At 38.8% G+C, this 27363-nt stretch overlaps 1 protein-coding gene across 1 annotated transcript in view; it reads right to left on the bottom strand.

Annotated features, from left to right (window-relative positions):
- LOC122816270 (bactericidal permeability-increasing protein-like) overlaps positions 1–27363 on the bottom strand; it is a 707989-nt gene that overhangs the window by 133750 nt on the left and 546876 nt on the right. The window contains exon 10 of the mRNA XM_044089007.1: positions 19825–19884. Coding sequence (XP_043944942.1) covers positions 19825–19884 — 60 coding nt within the window. The remainder of the gene's footprint in view (positions 1–19824; positions 19885–27363) is intronic.

The raw sequence follows: 27363 nt of genomic DNA, 5'->3' as shown, positions 1-27363 counted from the left end.
CTTACACCACTGTCATTCTATTTATAGTGTGAGTGTGGACACTGGAAGTAGATGTTTATGATGGAAATGTTCTGAATTGGAATTGCCTACAGCCTACTGGAAAAATGTTCAAACAATAAATGTAAAATGCGCTCTGTTCTGTCTAACAAGTGTGCTGTATTATACAAGGAATATAATTTAATAAAGTCAGGAAGGTGTATCAAAGAAAACATGTATGTTTCTTGTTTTGTGTGCAAGGGGCCAATGATTTGAAAATAGGAGTCCAAAGGTAATCTTTATCCACCATTGGCCAAATGGATTTTCTTTGACTGTGGTATGGGTTTCAATGCTGTTTCAATGAATGAGAGTTTCAAGGGCAGAGAAGTTTTAATGTCAAGTCTATTTTCATTGTGAGACAGTGTTGCTTTGTTTAGCAGATGTGTATTGGTGTTTGTGCATTGGGCTGTAAAATGTAAAAATAAAATCCAAATAATTATTGTAATAGTAAAGCAGTATGCACACATTAGTGTTTATGGTAAGTGGGGCGAAATAGCTAGGTAATGGGACAAATGGCTGCAGGGGGACTCCGGTGCCATATTTTGGTTATTTGTTCAGTTTGCATTTGAAAGTTGGTATCCCACAATTCCATTGCAGTGGGCGGGGTTACATAATTATGTATGCAAATTTTATGTTAATCAGTGTACAGATTTGTACCTATTTTTCACGGGCCTTGTCCAGATTTTTGATGTTTCCAGGTTGAGAGGTATGCTGCTACATGACAATTGTTTATGTAGACAATGGATTCATCTGTACTCTGTGGTGAAAGCTATCCATGTTGCAGCCCAAATGCTCCTGGATAACAAATGTGCATTTGTGATTGTCTGAGTAAACCACTCACATTTGCAAGTTACTGTCCTACAGTAATCATGTGCTATTACTAACCTGGTACATCCCTTACAGACACTCAGGAATTTGTCACCATCTCAGCTCCTGTATTTAAGCTACCATCAGGTATGAAGACTCTTCCATCATCCCTGGAGAATATCAGGTATTTCTCTACCTCTGTGAGATGCCACTGTCTTGGTGATGCAATATCACCAGTGGTCAACTGCCTCTGGTAACTGTCCAGTGCCTTGGTCCTGGCATGCAGTAACATATTAGTGATTCTGCAATGCACCTGCATTATTATCCTACCCATTGCATTGATGTTTTGCACCCGTCCCTGTAAGATTTGGTCACAGAAGCCCTTGCCTTCTATAGCCTTCTCAAGGATACTCATGGCATGACATGTGTGTAGGTTATGTAGTAGCATCTTTGTCTCTGGTGCATCAGAACTTTTCCCATGCATTGCTGCCCTTTCAGTTGGGCTACACATGTGGATCAGTAAGAATATGCATGACATTGCATGCCGGTTGACACCTCTTAGTTCTGTCTCCAGATCCCATTTGGTGAACACAGCCCTGTGTGTTACTATGCTGTCACCATTCTGACATGGTGCCATAGTGTTGCAGCAGTGGCATGCCAGCAATCCTTACTGACCATTGGTATTAGGATGATAGCACAGTCAGTTACCAATGTAATGGAGGTGTCATATCCCTCATAGCATGTCTTGCAAAATGTGTGCATATGATGTGCTGTCATGAACTCCACACAATAGGACTTCAACCTCTTCTGTCCTGTTCCTGTGCCCTGTCAGGCTAAGCCCTCCTGCAGCACTGCAACCTGCCCTACTCTTTTATCTGATACCTCTCAAGTTGAGTTCCTACCCCTAGCATATGACACCCCCACTTCAGACCCCATGCTGTGTTACCCCATATCATCTGCTCACTTACTGTCCCTGTTGTCTCCATGCATCCTCATTTGTCACTGCAGTCCTGAACTACATCACATGTAGAACTGTCTGCTGTCAGCCTGCCTATATAGTGGTATACCCTTATCCACTATATTCTGATTCCAGAGTTACTCTCTAAAAGTGGGTTCCTGCAGTATGGCAATCACATTTTATTATAATAAAGTACACCTTGTAGTATAGCAATCATGCTAATGAGATGATATAGTGTGGTCACCCATGAATCATGACTATAACGTGATGCATTATCAAACACAGTCAGGGCTACAATGATCATGATAGCCCATTCTTGGAGTGAGAGGTCATATACAGTGTGACTGCATGCTCATCCATTGCAAAGCCTGTATTATTACCTGGCCACAATGATATGCCTTTGCATCATGCTACCATGATGACTAATGATATGTATTATACAGTGTGCAGGACATGTGGCCATGTGCATTGAGATACCATTTCCTCCTCATTTTTCCCTGCAAAGTGGACATGGCCTATTCAGGCACTGACCTCAATAGGACTATCATCCAGTTTAGCCAAGAAACAAAGCTTTTTCTACTTCTGCTGCATAGGGGTCATAGGGTATGCCTACTGAGGAAGCATGAGGGTCTCTTTATAAAATGGATTTCTGAAGTCTGTCTGTCAGGAGTCTGAGTCAAGCAACTGACATCACCCACTCTGGGGATCAAAGCAGGCACAGCTACAGTGAACTGCTTAGGTGCCACATGGACTAGTGGGAGACAAAGATTAGGGAGATGCAGCTGCCATAGTATTGTATTACATACTTAGTTTGACACTGTACATTCATTTTGGTACATGTAGCTGTGATTGCCTTCAACTGACGGAGATATGTTTTATTGACTACTGTTTATTTTACATTGAGTTAATAGAAGCAAACAAGATGGCCTGTCTAAGAAAATGAGACATGCTGTCCAGGCAGTGAGTATGTGTAGTTTATTGCTATCTGTACTGTACTAGATATTTTATTTAATAAAGTGCATGTGCGCTAAGCTTTTGTATTTTTGTCTCTGTTTTTTCTTTTTTCCCTTTTTCCTCAGGGTTATCCATGCTGCAAGCTTTGGTGAGGTGGCAGCCACCATGCCTACTCCTGGGATCATAGCAATCCCCAGATCTGTCTGTCTGTCTGTCTACAAGCTGATGAAGGTCACTCTGTGGAAAGTGACCTGGAGTGCTTATTGGAGGCCTCTATGGTCTCCTTTCAGGAGGGGTGTCAGTGGCCCCCCATCCAAGTAGTTTGGAGGGTTTCCTTCTGGGACTATCAGCGTGAAGTGCAGTGGCTTGTGAGGACCAAGATGGAGTGGTAGCTGGATGATGGCAATGGCACCCTGGAGGATCCCCTTGTTTGTCTGATTCAGTCATGTGTCCAGCTGGCCCTGCCCAACTGGCAATCCAAGGTGGTTCCTGCCCATGATGTCAGCCATAGAGATGATTTACATCTGGGTGGGTTAAACTTCTGGGCCAGTCAGGTAGACCCTCCTTATCCATTCTTATTTAATATCATTTTGTTCCCCTTCTTTATGTGTGGCTTTCCATCCCTATTTTTAGTCTAGATCTCCCTACTGCCAGCTTTCCAGCCTCTGTCAGTAAATATCTCTCCATTGTTGCTCCAGCCTGTTGTAGTAATATCTACCTCTTGGTCTTTGTCTGCTTGTTTGTCTGCCCTACTTATTTTCCCACACCCCCCTTGCTACCTTCATTTGAACTTTGCTACCATTCTCCTCTATCCTTCTTAATAAGAAGTAAAAAGGGCCGCTGCTCCCCCAAAACAGTATATTCTTCTTTCCCCACGTCTACTTTCCCTTCCAGTAAATCTGTGTTATTCTGCTTGCTCTTTCCCATTAATGCCTCTTCTGTCTTCATCTCTTCTTCCACATGTATACAATGAATCAAACAGCATCATAATTACCCACTGTAAAGACTTAAACCTTGCCCATGATGTAAATAGGATTTGCTGGAGAGATAGGTATGTATCCCAGAGACTATCCTTTCTCTGGAACAGGCTCACTATCCATGTGACCCTCCCTAACCTAATTCAAGTGTAACTTAGACAATTACATGGAGAGCAGGAAATCCATTCCTGGTTTGGCTCCTATGTCTCTAATGGACACAGGCAGCTTGTAAATGGTTCATTTCCCAAGCCCCTGTTTATTCTTATCAAGTGTACAAGAACTTGTCAGAGATTTGGAATGCATGGCTAGGCACATTGCTGTGGTGCCCTTGTATGGCCTATCAACAGTGCCTGTTTGCAGCTATAATGGGGTGCTTCACTGCACATGTGAATGATCCTAGCATCAGGCGCATCACCTGGGAGATGCTTACTATGTATGGTGACATGACTTAATGATGGTTTGTTCCAGCAGTGTGGTTACCGCTATTACTATCCAACCACATCCTTGACATAATGGCATTATGCTGGCAGTCATGCATACCTAAGTGGCACTAGGCCATCTTGCACTACATTTTCTGTGCTATTTAGCACTGTACAGTGAAGTTATCTTTCTTTTTGACTACCCACAATGTCTCTTATTTGTCTCTCTACAGCCCAGAGGTGTAGCTTGTGTAGGACATTAGATGAAGGGGACAGTCACCCCAGAAGTAAGCTGTCATGGGGAATGAACCTCATTGTCATCATTCAGTTTATAAATGCTGATAATGCATTTGCTCAAGTTCTTTAGCACTCTTTGTGCAGTGTATTGCATTATTGGTATGGAGAAATAAATGACAAATTTGCCAATAATGTATTTTTTTAGACTTCCAGTTAAAGCTGAGGGAGGATGCCACATTAGGGAACAGCCAGGGCTAGCAGAAGGGCTCGCTACACCTCTTCTGCAGCCAACGTGTAGAGAAGCTTTAACCTTTGTTTTCTTTATGTGGAAAAGGGTAGTTGTTGAACAGAATCATTCAAAGAGATGGCTTATATAACCTTAAGCATGTACCGTGGATCTGAATTACTAAGAAAAGATAGATAACAATACCATGCCTAAGCTCTATCACTGAAAGAGAAGGTCTAGTGTACCTATGTGTGTATGTAATCGGTTACACTACCTTTGTATTTCGTTACTCTCATGACATCAAGTTAATAATAACCTGCCATCACCACTCTACATACCTCTCAACCTCATAGGACAATTTTTTTCTGGACAAAGCCGACAATAATTAGGAATAGGCACCCAAAATGAGGGACAGATTTTGATAGTTGAAAGAATAACAGGATTAACGTTAGCAATGCATCTTCTGAAGGATATGAAGTCTGAAACTCAAATGTCTATCAGTATTTAGTGACTTCAATCCTAAATGATTCACCAGAAAACCAAAAATATTATGAAGAACAGATATAGATATGAGGCAAGAATTTGGACATTCTGAGAGGTAAGCTCCTCTGTGAAGTCTTTTCTTCACAGTTTGCATAAATGTCTGGTCCAACAGAAACGTGTCTGTTAATTAGCTAGAAACAGAAGGTAGAATTCCTTTAGAAATTTTGTTGCACAACATTTACATATATGCTATATTGAAATTTTAAGCCAGACATATTTATACTCTCCAAAGATATGACCCAGCATTTGCAGGATTAAATAGTGGTTCATAACCTTAGCAACTATCAACAATTTTGAACCAAAGTTTCAGAATATTCTTTTCGGGCCTCATCTCATGAACTATACAGCCTTGTTAATAACATACTAAATGAGGTTTGGAACAGACCATTTTGTCCAGGGACATCTTCAAGTTGGGGAGGTTAGTTAGAGTAGTAGGATTTGTGAGGATACGGGGAGGAGGTTAGTTAGAGTAGTAGGATTTCTGAGGATACGGGGAGGATAGGGTTAAATAGGAATGGATGAGGCTTGGGAGGAAGTGAGGTAAGGGTAGGGAGGGGCTTAAAGGATGTTAGGCAAGTGTGACTGGAATAGGAGTCACATTTTTGCATGAACTTGCTAAAGCAAGTCGTATGTCCGAGATGACCTGTTGGTACTGGTGTGGACAGGTAGGCCCGAGAATGGTTGTGCAGTGAAGAGGTGGGTAATGCTTGCTAGCAAGGGTTTGTGGTGCTCTTGGATGGGTCTGTGCCAAGTGGTGATGAGTTCCGAGTTTGTTATTCCGTGTGGTTTTTTTCTGGATCTGGTGGGCTGAATGGGTTTGTGATGCAGTTAGTTTCAGATGGGGTGATATGCCGGGGAGCCTCTTCCCCTTAATGAAGCAACCTCGTGGGGTATGACTGCTCATGTGCAACCCTGTGTGGGTATGGTGAGTAAGAGTGTAGTTTGTGTTGGGAAGGAACTTCTTGTTATTAATAAAATTAATAAAAAAAAAATTGGGAAGGAAAGAAAGGAAAGGGGAGTGGGGATGGGGCTGCACTGGTTGTTTGGGATTGCCTGGGTAGGACTTTGATTACATGTTAAGCATCCTTTCTGAGATCATAACTTTCCATCCAGTCGCTTGGCAGGATGGCAGAGGGCCAGCTTAGGGTAGGTGGCATGTCTTCATCTTTTGGCAGTTTCAGCGTGATTGACTGCTGTGCTGCCCCCCCCCCCCCCCATTGCTTTTGCTGTCCCTTCAAGTAGTAGTCCTCGCATTAGATTACTCGGGCCATGTTTAAAGTGTTTTTTCGTTATGTTGAAGTGGTTCAAAGAAAGAAAAGAAAGAAATAAAAAGGTAGAGCGCTGGTTGTGCGAGTGTGTTGCAGTTGAGCCAGATAGGGTTTTGTGGGCTACGTGATAATTTACATCAGTCAGGCAGGTTGGGAGAACTTCAAATTTCTTTTTGCAGGCTTTTGGCTGATAGTGTGAGACTTGCCTGAGGTAACGGTGTAGTCCAGTGGCTGTTGTAGTGGGCGGATCATTAATGGAAGTCAGTGTGCAGTAGTGGTTGTAGTACAGTAAAGGGTTAGTGGATGTTAGCGAAAAGCTTCTCTGTTCCTTTTCATTAGTAGAGTCAGGTTTCCAGGGCTGTGAGATGCCCATGAATGACTGCCAGCAGTTGCACATGCACATGGCTTGACTACGGCTGTATGAAGCGTCAGATGTTGCTGCTGTTACTTTCTTATTTTATGCCCAGACAGTTATGAACCATCTGTGTATGGCACTTCTGTCTTCCCAGTTTGGCAGGCATTGTGACTAGGTTGGCTCTACTGTCAGATGGGAAGAACAGTGTAAGGGGGGAGGGTCCATGAATTCCCAGTTTGTCAGGCATTGTGACTAAGTTGGCTCTACTGTCAGATGGGAAGAGCAGTGCAAGGGGGGAGGGTCCATGAATTGTTGTTCTGCTATGCTTGTACCTTGTGGTCAGTTTGGTTCCATCTGAAGAATACATCTTGGCTGGATAAAGGTCAAGCGCTTTTGTTCTATACAACAAGGTTTGAGTTTTTGGATTCTTTACATGTGTTTGTAGAGAAGAAGGTTGTTGGCATTACAGATTAGGTTTTGGGTGTTTGAGGCGGTCGCGTTTTGGACTCTGTACCTTTCAGATGGCTCTTGCTCCTACTCATCTATATTATGAAAAAAAAAAAAAGAAAAGGTTGGACTGTTCATTGGGGGTTATGGAGTTGTCAGTGGTTTCGCCAGTTGGGGAGGTTGAGAGAGCCGCAAATTTTCCTTTCACAGGCTTTAGGGTGATGCTCCAGAGCTTGCTGAGGTGGCGGGGTGGTCCGTGCATGTGCAAGGGCAGTGAGGGAAGTGCGCCTGAATGACTTTGAGCTATGGCCTGATTGTTGCTATGGGATCTTTTATATAGACAGGAGTTGCATCTTGGCAGGGGTGCTTTGTGTGGTTCTTGTTTAAGTCTTGGGTTGCCTCGCAGTGGTACAGAATCACACAGAGTTGTCAGATTGGGGTGATGTTTTGGTTCGATCACAATTGAGAGTTTCAGCCTTGGTATTCTTCAGTGGAGGCCTGCTAGTCATGGAGTTTGGCTGTCGTTGGTATTGATACTTCTCATGTGTTAACACTTTATAGTAGCAGGTATACAAAGGAATTGCTTTCTTGTTTTTTGAGCATTATTAATAGTGATATATTCCCATGCTGCACAGAGTATCAAGACTTTGGTACATGAGATGTTGCACGGTGCAGTAGTTGGCATTGTTGCCTAACAGCAAAAGGTTCTCTGGTTTGATTTTAAACTATTGTTGTGTCTTGGAGGGAGGGTGTGTCTCCCAGGATTTGGGCGGGGGTGCAGGTGACATGGGTATTGAGTGTGGAGTGGCTGTTGCAGAGGAGGAAGCTCGAGTGGGTGGGGTTGTATGACGGGGCATGTTCTGCAGGTGATTGGCTGCATTTCATCCGATCCGGTGCATTGATAGCACTATATATAATATATATATATATATATATATATATATATATATATATATATATATATATATTGGTTTAACATGTAGCACATAGTCATATTATTTGGTATGCCCTCTGTTTTCTGGGACCATTTATGTTTGCTAGAGATATTAAGTTTAGTGATTACCGCGTTTGTGGGGAAACGCCAGTCATGCATGCTCATGGGACGACTGATGATTGATGGGGAAGGTTGTGGCCTGGTTAGGATGTTTTGCAGGCTGAACGGGCATGGGGCCGAGATTCAGTGGTTACCTGTTTTGCTCAGCTGTTGATGGAAAGTTTGTACTTAGAGTTTTGGAGAGGAATTTGCAGTGACTGGTGCATAGTTTGTTTGTTTGCTGCATTTCAGTTACACATAGAAGCATAGATGATGTTGTGGGTGGAATGTAATGGTGTTAGGGGGTGTTTGAGCCTGCTCTGAATCTGGAGCTTAATCTGAGTACCCCTTGATATATGTAAAAAAAAAAAAGGGAAAGTAGAGGAACGGGAGACTGACTGCTTTTATGAGCTATGGGGGTCATTAAGGAGCAGCACGACTGTGAGTGCATGTAATGCTTCAGCAGGATGTCTTCAAAAGTAAATAGATGCTACAGTTGTATGTGCTAAGCAGTGCATCGGTGGTTATTTTACTTACATTATTTTATTTAGAATTTTAGCAGCAATAATGTTATGGTGCAGTCAGTCTCATTGGAAGTCCAGGCTTATTTGTTAGGGTAGGACAAATTAAGGTTGGGTTTCTTATGACAGTGAAGCCACCGAGTTTTCTTCAGCCTGGCGTGAGGCGATGGTGGTAGTTTTGTTCCACTTTACTTGTCAAAATGACTCCTAATGTTTTATGGGGCATGCTGTGTAGCTCTCTGTATCCCACACCATAAGTTAAAGCAGTGAGGTAACTAGACACATCCCTGTTGTACTGCAACTTTATGTTTTACGTTGGCCCATGTAATATTTAAAATGTAAGCATCCTTCCAACTGTTGTGTTATATTATGACCACAGATAAGGCTGCTTGTAATGGAATGCTCATATCTGTAAGCATGCTGCATACTAATCGTTTGTGCACACTTTATTTTAGATATTCTCATGTGTTTGAATCTTTATGCTTTCATGTTAATATGGAATGCTCAAAAAAAACAAAAAGTTTCCCAGTATTTATGGCTTTGTCCAGATTTTGGTATGTTTGGCGGAAAGGGAGGTTCCATTGTGGATGTGGTTTTAGGTGGGGCCATTGTCAGTTGGGTGAAGCACATTTCCTTTCATAGTATTTGCTTTCCTGGACCCCTGTCTAGCAGGGCAACTGACGTGATCCCCGGGGTGAATTTCCTATCGCCCATCTAGTCGTTAAGGTTCCTTTTGAAGAGGGCCAAAGAGGTGCTCTGCTTGACATGTATGGGCAGTCTATTCCTGAATCTGGGGAGTCTCTGGGTCAGGAACCTATCCCTCCAGCATGTTTTGTTCATTGGGATGATAAGGTTTAGGTTCCCAGAGGGTGTGGCTCTGAGGGATTGGGATTTCTTTAAGTGTAGCATGTCCAACAGCTCTGGTGGTCTGGAATCGCAAAGTTACCCGGGTTGTGGATAGGGATAAGTCTCTTCAGTTGTGGGGGTTTTCTTTTAATATATTCCACTGGTAGTTAAATTTATCTTGGGTATTTGAATGGGCACAGGAAGCATTGCTTCATTTATGGCTGTTTTGTCATAGATGGGAGTGGTGGTGGTACATTCCTTCCCGGGTTGGCAGGATAGGTTGTCTTTGAAGATGTCTTGGAATATGTTATGTATTTTGGATGTTTTACATGTCTTTTTCTTTCTTGTAGATGGGGTCTTGTAACACTGTGGCTGTAATGTGGTATATGTGAGTATATGCTGGAGCCTTCTCGTTCCTATTAGAGGCTTTAATTTTGTCCTTTTCTTTGCAGATGTAGTGTGCTGAGTTCCAGTGGTGAGATACAGTAAATTCGTAGATGATCATGTGTTGGTGTCGATTAAGCAGTGGGATCATTGGGTGAGTAATCAGAAATGGGATAGGTGAAAAGGCAAGCACAGTGATCCGGAAGAAGAAGAAACTCGTGACTGTCCACGATGATGAAGCACAACCAACTTTTTGTTTACTTTAGAACACATATTAATGTTTTATGACCTCGTTTGATTTGTAATACAGGATAATGTACAATCCATGGTAGAATTAAGAGTTCTATTATTTAAGCATCATGGGATGCAGTGGTGCAGCCGTTTATGTCATTTCACAGCTAGAGGTTCTCCAGTTCGATTCTCGGCTGGGGGCCAGTTTTGTGGGCTTTGCGTTCCCTCCTTGCATTTGTGTGGGTTTCGATGGGTACTCCTGGGTTTTCCTTCCATGTTGCTAAGTTGCTAGTTACTTAATATTGAATATATTTGTATGAGAAGACATATAGATCACATTCGCTAGTTGGTCATCCTAGTGAGAATGGTTCTGCTGCATGTTTAAATTTGGCTGCATGTTTAAATGGAAGTCCTGATCACTTGGGTGGTGCACATTGAGGTCACAGATGAAGTGCTGAGTGAGTAACAGTCAATGCCCTGATGGAAATGGACTTGGAAGGGAATGGTGTTGTTTTGTGGATATTTTGAGTACTGGAGAGGCTATAGTGTAGTAGGTAATTTTATTCAATGATCATTAAGGCACATTCAGTTGGGGCAGTGGTGATTTCTTGCAGATGTAGGACATGTTTATTTTGTCCAGTTTGAGTGGGTTACTTTGGTAGGGTTAATAGTTGATGTAGTTTATCAGTTTTGTTGCTTGTGGCTTAATTCTTTTGATACGCCCTTGCGGCAGATGGATAGGGTGGGTTATAGGGATTTGTATTTTGATTATACGTTTATAGGTGTGGGGTTTGGGGGTGTATTTCTGGAATTTGTTATGGCTGTGGTTAGTCATTATGGAAAGGTGAGAGCCAGCAAGGGATAAAGATGGTGCTTAGGTGCTACTCTCATATTGGATAGTTGGAGGGATGACAGGAGGCTTCTTGATCTATGATAGGGCTGCTGTTAAGGTTAGTTGGCAATTGCCTTTGTCTGGTTTTAGGGGGCATTTGGTTAACATCCGGGAGGGACTAAAGCTTTACTTTCAGTCGTTTGGCCTGTTCATTACGGCTATGTATGTGATAAGGTTTATAAGCTGGAAGGTTGATTCAGTGGCTTGTGTGAGGGAGAATGGTTGAGGGGACATGAAGTGTTTATTTTACTTTTGGTGTTTGTGTTAGCTGGCGTAGGTGGTTCATTGGGATTGTTGGGGGATTAGGGTTTGTTTCCAGTTGCCAATATGGAACTTACAGGGCTGATGGTGAGATCTCATTGGTATGATGGTATGCAATTGGGTTTAATAACAAAATAGTATTGCTTGTTTTGTTGAGTTGCTAGAATGCCATGATGACTGAGCTGTTTTATTGCTTATAAGAGATAGTTAGTGTGATGGTGGGATTGCTAGACAACGGGAGTTTAATGATATGATTTTGGTTGATAGTGATGGGGAGTCATTAGAATTGTTATTGTTCTGGCATTAAGGTGAGCTCATTTGGTTATTACTGGATTGGGTGGTAAATGGTGTTGAAATGTGGCATGATGGCATGTATTTGACTCTGCGTGGTTTTTATAATGCCCTTGAAGTCATTGCGGAGCTGCCATTGGTCATGAAGTGAAGATTATTTAGCTCATGTGTAGTGCAATGCTAGGCTATCTTAGCATAGGTGAAGGGTCAGTGTTTTGTTTTCAGTTGTTTCGGTACATGTTTATTTTGTTATGTGATAGGGTTTTAGGAGTTAGTTAGTGGGGAACGGGGTGCACCGAATCATGTTTGGCCAGATGCCGTAATGGTGTTTAGTTTGTTGGAAGTGTGTCACAGAGAGGGGGAACAGCCTGGTCAGGCTGGTGGGTGGAGGAGAGGGGCAGGCTTGCCCTCTTCTGTTCCCCCTCTGGTGCTGGATGGTCAATTCAAAAAGTTTAAAAAGGAAAGTGAGCAGTTATGCCGTTTGAGTACATAAGTAAGCGGAGGAAGCTGCTCATTTAGTTGATGGTATAATGCAATAAATGGTAATGAAAGTGAGTGGGTACGCTGCTTGATAAGTATATAAGCAAGCGGGTGAAGCTGCTTATTGGATTGATGGTATAATGCAATAAATGGTAATGAAAGTGAGCGGGTACGCTGCTTGATAAATATATAAGCAAGCGGGTGAAGCTGCTTATTGGATTGATGGTATAATGCAATAAATGGTAATGAAAGTGAGCGGGTGTGCTGCTTGATAAGTACCAATAAATGGTAATACAAGTGAGTGGGTATGCTGCTTAATAAGTACTGATAAATGGTAATGGAAGTGAGCGGGTACGCTGCTTCATAAGTAAGTGAGTGGAGATATGGACGCTGCTTACTGATCAGGATGAGCAGATGTACGCAGTCCTGTCCTAAGATAATGTTACATGGATGTTATTTCACCTGTATCATGTTTGATTGAAATTAATGAATATTGATTAACATTTATGTTTATGGAAATTTAATAACGGTCATCAAATGTCATTCGGTGTAATGTGTTTCTTGAAGGGGACCTGGACAAAGGATTATTTTACTTTTAAAGGCATGAGAGAAGTCACGTATTATTTTTGTATATATTGAATATCATATATATATATATATATATATATATATATATATATATATATATACATTCTACACATAAATATACTTTTTATAGTGATTCCATCTTGTCTATCAAGGTATGGTTTATGAGATGTTGATCTGCATAATTAACTGTATTCATTTATTTATTATTTCATTATATGCTTTTCATGTCATTTTTCAACATAATATAGCACATGTATTTTTCTCATCATAACACTTCCTATGTAGTTATGGCATTTCATTTGATATAGTATGTTTTAGAAATTATTCCCATAAGAAATTGTTAATATTTGCTGGTTTTATAGCTTATGAGACTGTTTGAAAACAGAAGTTAGAATTAACGCTTTGTCTCTTTTAAAGTTAAGCAGCATGATTATTTATTTAATTAAATAATGAAGTTAATTGAATTAACAGCTAGCATTTGAATCTGTATATAAGTCAAGGTGTTTTTATATCTTGTTATAACCTGATGAAGCATACCTGGAGTATGTCAAAGCGCTTGTTTTACTTCAGTTTCGTTGAATAAAAGCTCTCCATTTTTATACATCGTGGTGGATTCTTTTGGTCGTACAAGATATCATTTTGCCTAATACAAGTGGAATCCTTTGGATGGTAACTGTCTGCTTCTTATTGATACTTTTGCTTGCTTTGGGATTTTGTTACCTTCACACGATGGAAAATTTACCAGTTGAGCTGGATTACAATCCGACACCAGCGGAACATGCTAATAAATGGCAGGAAGTCATCCGCCAGCAAGACAACCCGCTGCTGAGTTTAGAATTACATCTACCAGCCACTATTGAAACAGGTACTGTGCCAGTTCATAAAGAGTTTTATACCAATTTAAGAGAACTGGAAAATGTCTTGTACAAATTGAATAGACTAATTTGGCAGAGACGGCATCTTGAAGCCTGCCTTCATTTCAACGTTATCCCCAGAGGCATGCGTATACTTTGTATGCCTACCTATGGTGAAACACATCCAATGTTATTAAAGAAATGGCAAGAACTAAATATTAGTTTTAGTAAACAGTATATAAATTTGTTGATGGAGTACTTCGCTCCTATTGAAAATGAACTAACAGTGAAGGCAGATGATCTGCATAGAGATCTGCTAAAACGGTTTAAAGGGGAAATTTATCATAGAAAATTAGAAGGGATGTTCGTTCAAGTTATTGCATTTGGAGAAAGACTACAACAGCTGAAACATAAAAAACTTTTGAGAGACTACAACAATTTTGTTTCAGGACAGATCTTTGTTTGGCCAAGGAGCAATGCACAGTCATCAGGGCAATGACATTCCTATGCAGAGGTGGCTCAAGGCTCCTCTGAAACTGCTGTCAGTACTCTGCATATTAATAATGATATTTCCACTTTAATTGGTTCATCACAGGCAGAATTGATGGACCCCTCCCATACCAATATAACAACTAATGAAAATGTAACGCGCCCAGGAGCAACAGAGATTTTGGACACTCCACCTCCCAATCAGGAAGGCTTACAGCAACCTGGTTTTATGAATGGAGCAAGATCCAAAACGACCATAACCATGACACCACAAGGTTTTTTATCCCTATCCATGCAGTATCGCCACCAGAACAGGGTGAGATCGAACAGCAGAGGGAGAAGAAAGAGGAAGTTCTCGGAGGAAGCTGTAGAAGAGAGAAGAAGACAGCGCAACTGAATGATCTTGTTTTTAATTTATCCAGTCATTTTCTTACTGGAAGTGAACATAGTTTGTTAAACAAGGGACTTTCATTCATTCCTTCCCAGGGCAGCAAGCTAGCAGAGTTACTTACAGACCTGCGAGTGTTTGCGAAAACATTAACTTTGAAAATGATGTTTAAAGATGCTTCAATTGGACACAATGTTAATAATGATGAATGTTTTAAGAAAAAAAGTGCTTTTTCACCAGAAATTTTGCCAAATGTCAGCTGTTTTGTACAAATGTGTGAGAATGATTTCTATAAATATTTCACAGATGTAGTAAGAGGTAAAAAATGTCGAAAGAATTTTTATAACCTCAGTAATGACGAACATCAAGCGTTATTGGATCTAAACAAAGATTTGTCATTAACCATAAGACCTGCTGACAAGGGAGGGGGAGTTGTCTTGTTAGATACCACCTTCTATGAAGAATTAATGTTGAAAATGTTAAGTGATGTTGAAAAATATGAGAGAATAGATAATAAAAAATGAAAAAAGATCATTAGTCTAGTTCATGATACGCTTTATGATTTACTCATGTGTAGACAAATAACCAAACAGTTATATGATTATTTCATGATAGATATACCTACTATCCCTAACATAAAAGGACTCCCTAAAATGCACAAGGCAGAACATCCTCCACCAATGCAACCGATAGTGGCAGGAGAAAAATGGGTTACTGAACATATTTCTAATTACTTGGAATCTAAACTAGGACCTATTGTGAGACGGATACCTACTATTTTGAGGGACACCTATTCACTATTGAGTGATATTGAACATTTAGTAAAAGGAATAGATATGCCATCTACCCTGGTATTAGCATCGTTAGATGTTAAAAATTTGTTTACAACTATACCTAATGACTATGGTGTAGAGGCAGTAAGGGAGATACTACTTGAAGATAAATCCCTACATAAGGATACACAATTATTAATATGCACTTTATTGGATTTGGTCCTAGATAATAATGTTTTCTTATTCCAAGATAATCTTTACATACAGACATGGGGTGTAGCTATGGCTACCCCATGCGCCAACTCATATGCAAACCTTGTAATGTACTATTGGGAATCTAAACATCTGTTCAATAGTGAGTATATGAAGGACATCATGCTATACAGACGCTTTGTTGATGATGTTCTTATTTTGTGGAAGGGAGAGCAGTCTGCGCTAGAGGATTTAGTTATCTATCTAGAAACAACCACAGATTTTTTAAGGTTTACTTTAGAACATTCACTGACTAAAATTGACTTTCTAGATATTTCTATCTTGAAGGATGGTGAAAATTCTCTTACTACTAAACTGTTTAGAAAACCTTGTTGGAAAAATGCCATTTTACAATATAATAGAATGCATCCCCGATTCATTTTTCCTAACATAGTAAAAAATCAGAAAAATAGGATAACCAGGATATGTGCCGAGGTATCTGAAAGAAATAAACAGCTCAACACCTTAAATGAACTATTCTCTGATAGAGGCTATCCATCAAGCCTTGTTGAAAGGTCCCAGTAATAGACATCATTCTGATGTTATTGAAGTTGTTTATAACAATAGAGACCATAGTGCTAAGTGGGCATTGAATAAGGGTCCACAACGCTTTTCGAATAGCAAAATGAATATGGTACCTTTTACTACCAGGTATACAAATGATAATTGTAACATTGTAGAGATTATAAAGAAAAATTGGGATATCCTAACAATAGATACTGATTTGAGAAAATTAATAGGTTCAACACCACACTTCAGGTATAGAAATAGTAAGAACCTGAAACGGTGGTTGTGTATTGATAAGAAGGTCAGTAGGTCTCTGAACATTAGAAACACTATGGCTTTGATGGGAACATGGCCATGTAAGAGTTGCAATATGTGTAAGTTAATCACAACAGAGAAAGAATTCATAGTACCTACTCTGAACTATACACATAGATTCACTTTATATGCTACATGTAACACTACTAACTTGATTTACCTGGCTACTTGTACCAAATATCAAGCATACTATGTAGGGTTAACCTCTAGGAGGTTGAGAGACCGCATATACAATCATGTATATGAAATTAGAAAAATGACTCTAACTAATGCTCTAGCCAAGCGCATTAATATTTATCATGATCATAGTTTTAATTTTAGGGTGTTACAAATAATAAAACCAACTATGAGAGCTGGTGACAACATGAATTTTTTTTTAGAGAGAATTGAGTTGGAATGGATTTTCAGGTTGCGGGCACACATTGAACCTGGACTCAATTCTGCTATTAGTATCAAACCTATATTAGAAGCTCATAGATAGTTATGAGTGATGGGGAAATAATGAATATATTAAAAATTATTAAATCATTATTTGATATAATTTTTGATAATAATAATTTGTTGTTGATCAATGTCAATGGATGAAATATTTGGAGATTATTAGTTATTAGTTATAATTTATTAAGTATTTTTATAATTTTTAATTTAATTTATATATGAACATTTTAGTTATTGCAACAGAGTCTGATACTGTATATTTTTGTATATATTGAATATTATATATATATATATATATACATATATATATATATATATATATATATATATATACACATTCTACATATAAATATACTTTTTATAGTGATTCCATCTTGTCTATCAAGGTATGGTTTATGAGATGTTGATCTGCATAATTAACTGTATTAATTTATTTATAATTTCATTATATGCTTTTCATGTCATTTTTCAACATAATATAGCACATGTATTTTTCTCATCATAACACTTCTTATGTAGTTATGGCATTTCATTTGATATAGTATGTTTTAGAAATTATTTCCATAAGAAATTGTTAATATTTGCTGGTTTTATAGCTTATGAGACTGTTTGAAAACAGAAGTTAGAATTAATGCTTTGTCTCTTTTAAAGTTAAGCAGCATGATTATTTATTTAATTAAATAATGAAGTTAATTGAATTAACAGCTAGCATTTGAATCTGTATATAAGTCAAGGTGTTTTTATATCTTGTTATAACCTGATGAAGCATACTTGGAGTATGTGAAAGCGCTTGTTTTACTTCAGTTTAATTGAATAAAAGCTCTCCATTTTTATACATCGTGGTGGATTCTTTTGGTCGTACAAGATTGATGGTATAATGCAATAAATGGTAATGAAAGTGAGTGGGTACGTTGCTTGATAAGTATATAAGCAAGCGGGTGAAGCTGCTTATTGGATTGATGGTATAATGCAATAAATGGTAATGAAAGTGAGTGGGTACGCTGCTTGATAAGTATATAAGCAAGCGGGTGAAGCCTCTTATTGGATTGATGGTATAATGCAATAAATGGTAATGAAAGTGAGCGGGTACGCTGCTTGATAAGTATATAAGCAAGCGGGTGAAGCTGCTTATTGGATTGATGGTATAATGCAATAAATGGTAATGAAAGTGAGCGGGTATGCTGCTTGATAAGTACCAATAAATGGTAATGGAAGTGAGTGGGTACGCTGCTTAATAAGTACCGATAAATGGTAATGGAAGTGAGCGGGTAAGCTGCTTCATAAGTAAGTGAGTGGAGGTATGGACGATGCTTACTGATCAGGATGAGCAGATGTACGCAGTCCTGTCCTAAGATAATGTTACATGGATGTTATTTCACCTGTATCATGTTTGATTGAAATTAATGAATATTGATTAACATTTATGTTTATGGAAATTTAATAATAGTCATCAAATGTCATTCGGTGTAATGTGTTTCTTGAAGGGGACCTGGACAAAGGATTATTTTACTTTTAAAGGCATGAGAGAAGTCACGAAAGACCTTCAACATTTGAAGGTCCATAAACAACATATTGAAAATTTGCATGCAGAATGTTGAGAATGGCTAATTTATGGCCATTTGTCTAAACTCCCATCCTTTGCCCCAGTTTAAAGTTAGCTTTTGATGAATGAAAACCTGTGTCTGGTCCAGAGAGAATAACTATAACAAGTACTGGTGAGTAGTTGGCTGTAAAATAAGGGTCATATAGTTAGAAACATTTATAGTTTTTCTAATTGCTTGGCATGTCCCTTTGTAGACTGCGAAGCTGACTGTGTTGAAGACTGTTCAGGACTTCAAGACTGTACATGCCTTTGTGACATTGTGCCAGGTAAATGATAAAAATAGAGAGTTTTTTCCATTTTTAGAAACGTAAATGAAAATTTTGTTTTTTCTTTCAATATTATCTACTAATCACATGTTTACTTGGAAAAACTGCCTTCCATCAAGACATATTAGCGGTATATTATTTCAGTAACTCTTTATATCATATAGAAACACATTCTGATGCTCCAAATCACTGACAACCAGACACATAGCATTGCAAGTTTATTGGGCACTAACAACTTTCCATATTGGTCCATGGAACCTGAATGTTTATGTTGATGGAGCTCTTGATGGTGGATGGCCTCTGTGAAACTGCAGTATCTGATATCATGGTTTTCAACATCTTCAATATAAATTCTAGCACTGATAGCATGCCCTTCAGGTTTGCTATGATACTCCAGTCCAAGCCATTACACTGGCAATAGCTTTAGGTGGGTTCCTTGCAATCATGGCCCACACTACTATAAGGTAAGGATTTTATAAAGCAACTATACTGTTTTGACAGTATGCTATAATAGATATATGTTTCTGTAGGAAATGTCTGGGTTGCCTTTGAGAAGGTTTCTTCCTAAGAAAGGTTAAGCAATGTTTCCAGTATTAGATTTCTTTAAACTTAGCACCTGGCTAAAAGTTATGTGTCCACCTTATTAGGCCTTTACCAGCATCCTCACCCAGAGAAAACAGTCTCTTTTTTTAGATGGTTTAATTGAAATAAGCCAGTCTGTAAATGAATATGCATTAAGCTTCTTAGAAAGATTGAAATTGCTATTAAGAACACTTAGTTCTTGAAAATGAAGATTTAGGCAATGGATATGTGTTCTGTATCTTCAACCCTATTCAAACAATGCTGTAGTATGTTAACAGTGAAGCAACACCAAAGAACATGTTTAGGGTTTCAAGGTAGCAAAATGTGACTGCATGTGTGTGTGTGTGTGTGTGTGTGTGTGTGTGTGTGTGTGTGTGTGTGTGTGTGTGTGTGTGTGTGTGCATCTTGTGAGCCAGTATCTGAATCTATATGCACATATGTGTGTTAAGGATGCAAATAATGAATTTGTATGCATGTGTTTTGGATTAACATTAAGTAATAAGTGTTTCTACCAATGGGGAAAAAAAATCAACATTTTGTATATGCTATAAACACAATGAAGCTATAATGCAGTTTGACAATAAATCACATTTCTCTACTTACTCCAGGTAAAAACGCTGCCAGGCTCTTGGTATTTAGCCTAATAGGGGACGAGGGTGGAATCTGAAAGAAAAAAAGTTTAGAATATTATGAATGTATGAACTAGCTAAGTAATATATACATACATACACATACACACACACACACACACACACATATATATATATATATATATATATATATATATATATATATATATATATATATATATATATATATCTATATGGGATCCGGACACATGCTCGACTTGCATATGTCCGAATCACAAAACATCGAACACACATACACAAAAGCGCTTAACATCAACAAGCACTTCCGTGTATGTATACCTGTTTTGTAGATTGGACTACATTGCGGGTAAGGGAAAATTCCTTTTTCCCCACTGTAGTGTGATCTCGGAGTGAGAATAATAAAGTAGGGGGGTGTATGTATATATATATATATATATATATATATATATATATATATATATATATATGTATGTACATACACACACAAGTACATATCCATCTATATATATATATATATATATATATATATATATATATATATGTATATGTATATATATATATATATATATATATATATATATATATATATATATATATATATATATATATATATATATATATATGGGTTTACTGCTTTTCATTGAATACCACGTATTTGAAAAAGAGCAGTAGACTGCTCAGTTACACAAAAGTGCACTTATTCGAAAGTGCACTTTCGCGAACTCAGCTTCTACGAACGGATCGCACCACAGTGGAGGACAGCAGGAAAACATGCTATGTCCTCCACTGTGGTGGGGTAGTTACGGACCTTAGGGTTAGGGCGCGGGTCATGGTAGGGGGATAGCGCACTCTAACCCTAAGGTCTGTGACTACCGCACCACAGTGGAAGATAGCCTGTCCTCCACGGTGATGCGGTAGTCATGGACCTTAGGGTTAGCCCTACTAGCTATCCCCTTACCATGACCCACACCCTAACCCTAAGATCCGTAACTACTGCACTAAAGTCAGTAGTAGCCCGTTCGCTGAAGCGGGTTTCGCGAGTGTGCACTTTCGATTAAGTGCACTTTCGCGTAACCCAGGGTCTACTGTGTGAGTTTGAAGAAGTGTATTTTCGAACTTATACAGTAGACCCATATCTATATATATATATATATATATATATATATATATATATATATATATATATATATATATATATATACATATATGTATGCATACCGCCAGTAAAGGACATATTAATCTTTGACCTGAAAGTGACAAAAATGTTTTAAAAAAGCAAAGCCTTTTGTTTATTATGTTAATTTCCTATCTATATGCACCAGAAGTAATTTAAAATGCTGCCATAAATGTTTTTACACTTGCTTCTAGAATGCTCCTATACAGATTAATTTTAAAGAGAGGTCTATTTATTCACATCTCCAGCGCAAAGATGACAGCACTGTAACTACAGCATAAACGTAGACCTCCAATCCACATTGTTCATGACGGCTCTGGGATACCGCTGTGGTGTAGAAAGTCCCAGTACCATCCTCGCGTATAGTGTAACTGACTTGCCCAAGTAGAAGGGGTTATTTGTTTAGGGGTATTCTAGGCAAGGTTTTGCATATGGAGAGAGATAGTGATGAGGCTGGGAAAGGAAATGTTTAATAAGGGAAAAAGTTATATTGTTTACTAAATGGCAGAGTTTCCATCTATAATATTGTCTACTAAATGGCAGAGTTTCCATCTACAATATTGTTTACTAAATGGCAGAGTTTCCATCTACAATATTGTTTACTAAATGGCAGAGTTTCCATCTATAAATTGTATTATCTTTTGTTTTTTGTCACAGCTATATTTTCTGATCTCATTAAAGCTTGAACTCAGAGCGGTATTTCTTCTTAGTGGACTGAAGAACAGTAGACCTGGCTACACTGTGACTAAACTGGATACATGATGTCAATGTGTCTTATTTTTGCATCGCTTTGTTTTTAGTGCCCATCCCACCTAGTCTACAGCCTACCTGCATGGCTGGTTAATCTTGCCACCGGATCTTCTATGTAAGAACTCCAGAAAATAACAATAAAAACTGCAAACAAGGTAAAAGACATCATACGATAATACCTAAAACAACCTTTTAAATAAAAGAACTCCAGCCCAACATAAAATAAATTTGTTGATTCACCAACCAGCCAATGTACATTTTACACTGTTAATATTGCTTCTTCCACTTTGGATGGAAATTCTGCTTGTTACATTCAGGTTCACTGGAGTGTTCGTTTTTAGTCTATATCTATAACCACTTTCCTTTGTATCAGTGTTCAAACTTCTGAATCTTACCAAGCAAATTTGAGTCCAGGGGAATACTTGGGACTGAGGGCTGGAAAAGAATCTCAAAACCAATGGAAATAACCAACACATAAAAAAAAAAAAAAAACAGAGCCACCAAATACTGCAAACAATTTTACTGGCATTCTGGTACCTCTGCTAAATGCCTTAAGAGGAATAACTTTTCACACACAAAGCAGTCTTCTTATACAAATTGTCAATGCATGCAATTAAATAATCAATAAGTGAAAAGTAATTAATTACACAGCCATTAAAGGACTGCATGCCATTATTCATGTTAATCATTCAGGAAAAGTTATTCCTCTGAAGGCATTTAGCCGAGGTAGCAGAATGCCAGTAAAATTCTTTGCAGTATTTGGTGGCTCCGTTTTGTTTTTTTGTTTTATGTGCTGGAAAAGAATGCAAGATTGGTGAGAAAACAATGCAGTGTGTGCAGCAATGTTCACAACTGCGCTGCAGATTCCCTCCAGCCCATCTTTGTTACACAAGTGTTGCACTATGTCTTACAATATCATATAAAAAGCAATGGATGTAGTAGGGCCCAGAGCATTTGCTAGTGACAAAACTTACCGAAGGTAACATGACTGAATCATTTGAATCAATGAAAACCTAACTCAAAACCTGTCTTTAACCCAAAAGCTAACTCTACTTCTCAATCTAATCTTAACCCTAACCCTATCTCTAACCCTAATGGTAAGGAAAAGCAAAACCTCACTCATAACCCCAACCCATATCCCAATGTAATCCTTAAAGACACTAAAATGTACAAGTAATACTACATCCACTATCAGTCATATTGCACTTTTTATTCAGAACAGCATTTATCCAGGTGACATTTCATTCAGAGTGACATTTACACAAACTAAACTCAACTAAACTGCCTTTGAGTAAGAAACCACATCTTTGATAAACTGTATTTTATAGAAGTAGGTTTGATTTCATACCTGCCACTTGCACAGGAAAGACTTAAAGATGGAATATGTGCTTAAGTTGTTTTTAAGTAACCAAATCCTGGATAAATTATACTGTACAGATATGGGTCTGATGTCACAGCTTCCACTTGCACATTGAATGAATGCTGTCATGTTACGTAACCTCACAGTGTTTTTAGGTCAGCCTTGAAATGGACATCTGTGCTTAATTTTTCAGGGCATGGTTTCAAAACAAAAACTGGTCAATCAGTCTATTAATAATATATCACCAATCTAGAAAATGCCATATAAGGCAGAAGGAATAACACCTACAGAGTTAAAATCCCTTGTCCTTAATGTTCAGTGATGTTACAGTTATATTATTCAAATAGCTGGGGCATGTGGGATACAGGTTACTTCTAAGAACTTTAGCATTTTGCAACTTTCATAACTTATCTTCAGTTAAATGGAATTTTCCAGTTCTAAATTTTGTGATATGTATTGATCATTATGTCTTGTGGTTCTTTTCTGGTTATCAAAACAAATTACACCCTGACGTCAAATTTTAGTTTTAAATTGTGCTATGATGTGTGTGTAGGTTATTTCTAGAATCAAAAGTAGATTATTTGAGCAAATTTGCAATTTATGCAGTTGATACCCATCCTGTTACATCCTGTGAGGTAGATCCACACTAAGTGGGCCTTTTACCCTTTTACATGTTCTTTCTTGCCGTTAAAAGAATATGAACTTGACCATACAGTTGATTAATCATTTTAGCCAAAACATACTGCACTATAGTTCTTTGCTTTTTAAATGCCTTTATTAAGATATTTCTGACAGACAAATTTACATTTATATAAAAGTAATCAAGCTGTAACTGTAAGTTCATGTTTACATACATTATACTTGACATATATTGCTAAATTTCTGTCCCTTTTTTTAACAAAAATCATACATTTATATAAATGAAAACAAACCACACCAACACAATCCTAGTTGCAAGCATTTTACATCACAAACCATACAGACAAGTAAAGTCCATGCAATGTCTGTGTGAAAGAACTCTTGAAAGAAAGTTAAAGTAAGATTAACAGAAGGAAAACACCCCAGTATGATAAGAAAACTTGGAAAAATAATAAATTTGTTTGCATTTTGGGTAGCCCTTCTGTGACAAATGTGTTAACTTGACAGACTAGCCCGGGATAAAGCACAGTAACAAAGAATACTAGTAGTTATTCTGCAGAGCAGAGATAACCCACTAAAGTTAAGGGTACAATTATACTAATGTAACATATATGAAGTATTATTTCATATGATTTAATGCAAGTTATGAAATTAAAAATAAAAGCCCAGTAAAGTTTTATACCACAACATGATATCCAATGTTGTCTATTTTCATCTGATTCAACTATGGGTTGTCAGATTCAACCAGATCCAATCTCAGCACCAACTCTGAAGCCCTGTGCTTCCAGGTCTCTGAATACTTCCCTACCCATAATTCCCTAAACTTTACGTCAGTACCTCAGATCTCATTTGTCGCTTGACAAATTTGGTCGTGTTGAGGGCTTGCATTTGCTGTATTCTTTTGTGTGTCCCTTTACTGAGATAATTTTTTCTGTCTTGTGTTAGATTTTGACTAAGTTCAGAGTTTGTTCACTTAAAATTAGGTTAGTAGGGTAGGTTAGTTGTTAGGTTGTGTTTCACTTTTATAGTTATAGTCTTGTATAGTGCTTAGTAGCATATATCTACCTATCTATCTATCTATCTATGGTTTACATTGAAAACCTTGAAACTGCATCGGTCGAATGGCATGTGGTCAAATGGCAGTTTTCAAGTCAGCAGAATATCGAACCAAAATATATAGACTACACTACAGTGAATAGGCAGTGTAGTTAGAGTATTTGGGTTTGACATTGTGCAGAAAGATTGCGGTTTAGTGAGGAACAGGGAATTAGCCCATTTCCTCACTGTAGTGCAATCTCGGAGTTGGTATATTTAATGTGCAAGGGTGTGGGGTCGCAGCCCCCCTGCAACATAGTAGAATTAACGTACCTTGACTGTAGAGTGTAATGGTACATTAATGTGCATAGCAGGAGGTGAGTGACATCACCTCCTGCAATGTCAAATACATCAAACTACAGATGTCGCTGTATTAATTTTCCATAGTAAACTATATATATATATATATATATATATATATATATATATATATATGTATATATATATATATATATATATATATATATATAGGATTGTGGATTATTTACTTCTAATTACATAGTGAGAGAGTATGTGTGTGTGTGTGTGTGTGTGTGTGTGTGTGTGTGTGTGTGTGTGTGTGTGTGTGTGTGTGTGTGTGTGTGTGTGTGTGTGTGTGTATGTGTTTCTTAGAGTTAGGAATTATAATAGCCAATGGTCAAGGATTTTGCTGAGAGTATGGAGACAATCACCCCCCAAGATCTACACTCCCTTTGGATTTACTGTTTTGGTGGTGTCCATCTCAACACTCAGTGTCAGGTCTGTGCTTCTTTCAGCTTCCAGGATTTCCAAACCAGGTGTGTGGAACTAATTGTGAAGGGTCCCCCCCCAGACAGGTTCTCAGTACCTTCCATGTCTTCTACTGCTTCCTGTCCAGCAAATAGACAACAGGCCAAAGAAAAGGAGAAAGAGAAGAAAAAGGAGAAATCAAACTCAGAAAAGTTTAGAAAGTGCTCTCTGAATATGATGTTGTTGTCCGGGTCAGATCCCAAAGTACCTTGACATTTGGACCCAACAGTCTCTTGGATCTGTCTATCACCTTCTTAGACCTGGTTCTCCCCAGACTCAGTGAGCCCCAGAGTATACTCACCTATCCTTCAGAAACAAAGGTACTCAAAATCACCTTCGGTGGTGTTGTTGACTCAGTCATTCAAAAGCCTGACTGAGCAAGATTTCAACAGGATGATGAAGAAGTTCTTTAGAATGCAGATCCAGCTGGGGTTCTTTTGGTACCATCTTCTGGGAATGTACTGATTGTTGTGCCAACTACCCCTCCTCTTTTTCCGTATCTGGTCCCTGCCCACCATTCACACCAGGCTATCTTGGACATGATCTGTCCTGGAGCACATTTGCCAGAGTTGACAGTCTAAGTTACTTCAACTCTGAGAGGCTTGATTCCTCTTCAGCTCCGATGTGTTTGGATCAGGAGAGACTGGGAGCCAAAGATTCGGGGTTGGGGCTCGAGAGGATGGGTCAATACCGACGTTGTTAGAGATATCCCTTTCTCTCTTTGCTTTAGTACTTGATAGGTCTGCATTGAGATCAGCCTCAGACTCGAGACCCCTCAGTTCAGATGCTTCCTTTCTGTCTGAGGATAGGAGGGCTGCTGTGGAGCTGATGGCTTATTTGTCATTCAAGGCTTTTATGTAGGTCCTTTTGATGCCAGGGGAGAAGGCATATCCATCCAGTTTGGTTCCATCAAAACCCAGCAGGAATCGGCTTCTACTTCCCATCTACCTGTCAAACAGGAACATTCAGTTCCACAGGCTTCCGAGGCTACATGCTACATTATCTCCCAGTCTGATTTAGAACCTTCTGACCCCCCCCCCACTCTGTTTCATAAGAAAGAGACATATAGGCAGAAGTACTTCACTCTTCTGCAAAATCTTTCACAGAAAACACAGATTTGGATGAAGGTGAAAGCTCCCTAGATCCCCCTCTGAAGATGTCACCTTTGATGATGTCCTTGAAATGATAAAGAGGAGAAGGGGATAGTCTACTGATAACCATTCTACAGATGAGTCTTTGTTCCTGGAAGCCTTTGGTTCTGGCTCAACGTCTTCCTGCGTGGTACTACCTACTGAACCACTCATTGATTAGATGGCGCAAGGGGCATGGAAGGACCCTGATGTGGTAGAACCAGTCCCAAAAAAATGATAGGATTTTGGTAGCACACAAAGGCTGAAAGCACTGGAGCAAAGGCTCATCAGTGCATGCAATGGTGGTAGTAGTAGCCACAAAAAAGGAACTATCAGAGGAAACTTTCTTTGTCCATCCCCCTAACAGGGAGTCTAGGGCTAAAAACTGGTTTGGGAAACGGATATACACTTCAGCTACTTTTGCATGCTGAATTACTTAGCCCTTGTCATCAGATTTCAGAGAGACCTGATCACAGAGATTTCCAAGTCTTTCTCAGCTAACCTGCCTGCGGATGTTCAACAGACAGTGGACTCCCAGCTTTCTACACTTACGTAAACTTCCAGCATAGCCATGTGATTGCTCTGTAACACAGCTGATGGCATGGTCAGAGCAGC

The sequence above is a fragment of the Protopterus annectens genome, chromosome 12.part0 (genome assembly GCF_019279795.1).
Source record: "Protopterus annectens isolate FY-2018-M chromosome 12.part0, PAN1.0, whole genome shotgun sequence".
NCBI lineage: Eukaryota > Metazoa > Chordata > Ceratodontiformes > Protopteridae > Protopterus > Protopterus annectens.
The sequence above is the reverse complement of the archived record's forward strand: the minus strand, read 5'-3'. Positions and strand labels throughout refer to the sequence as shown.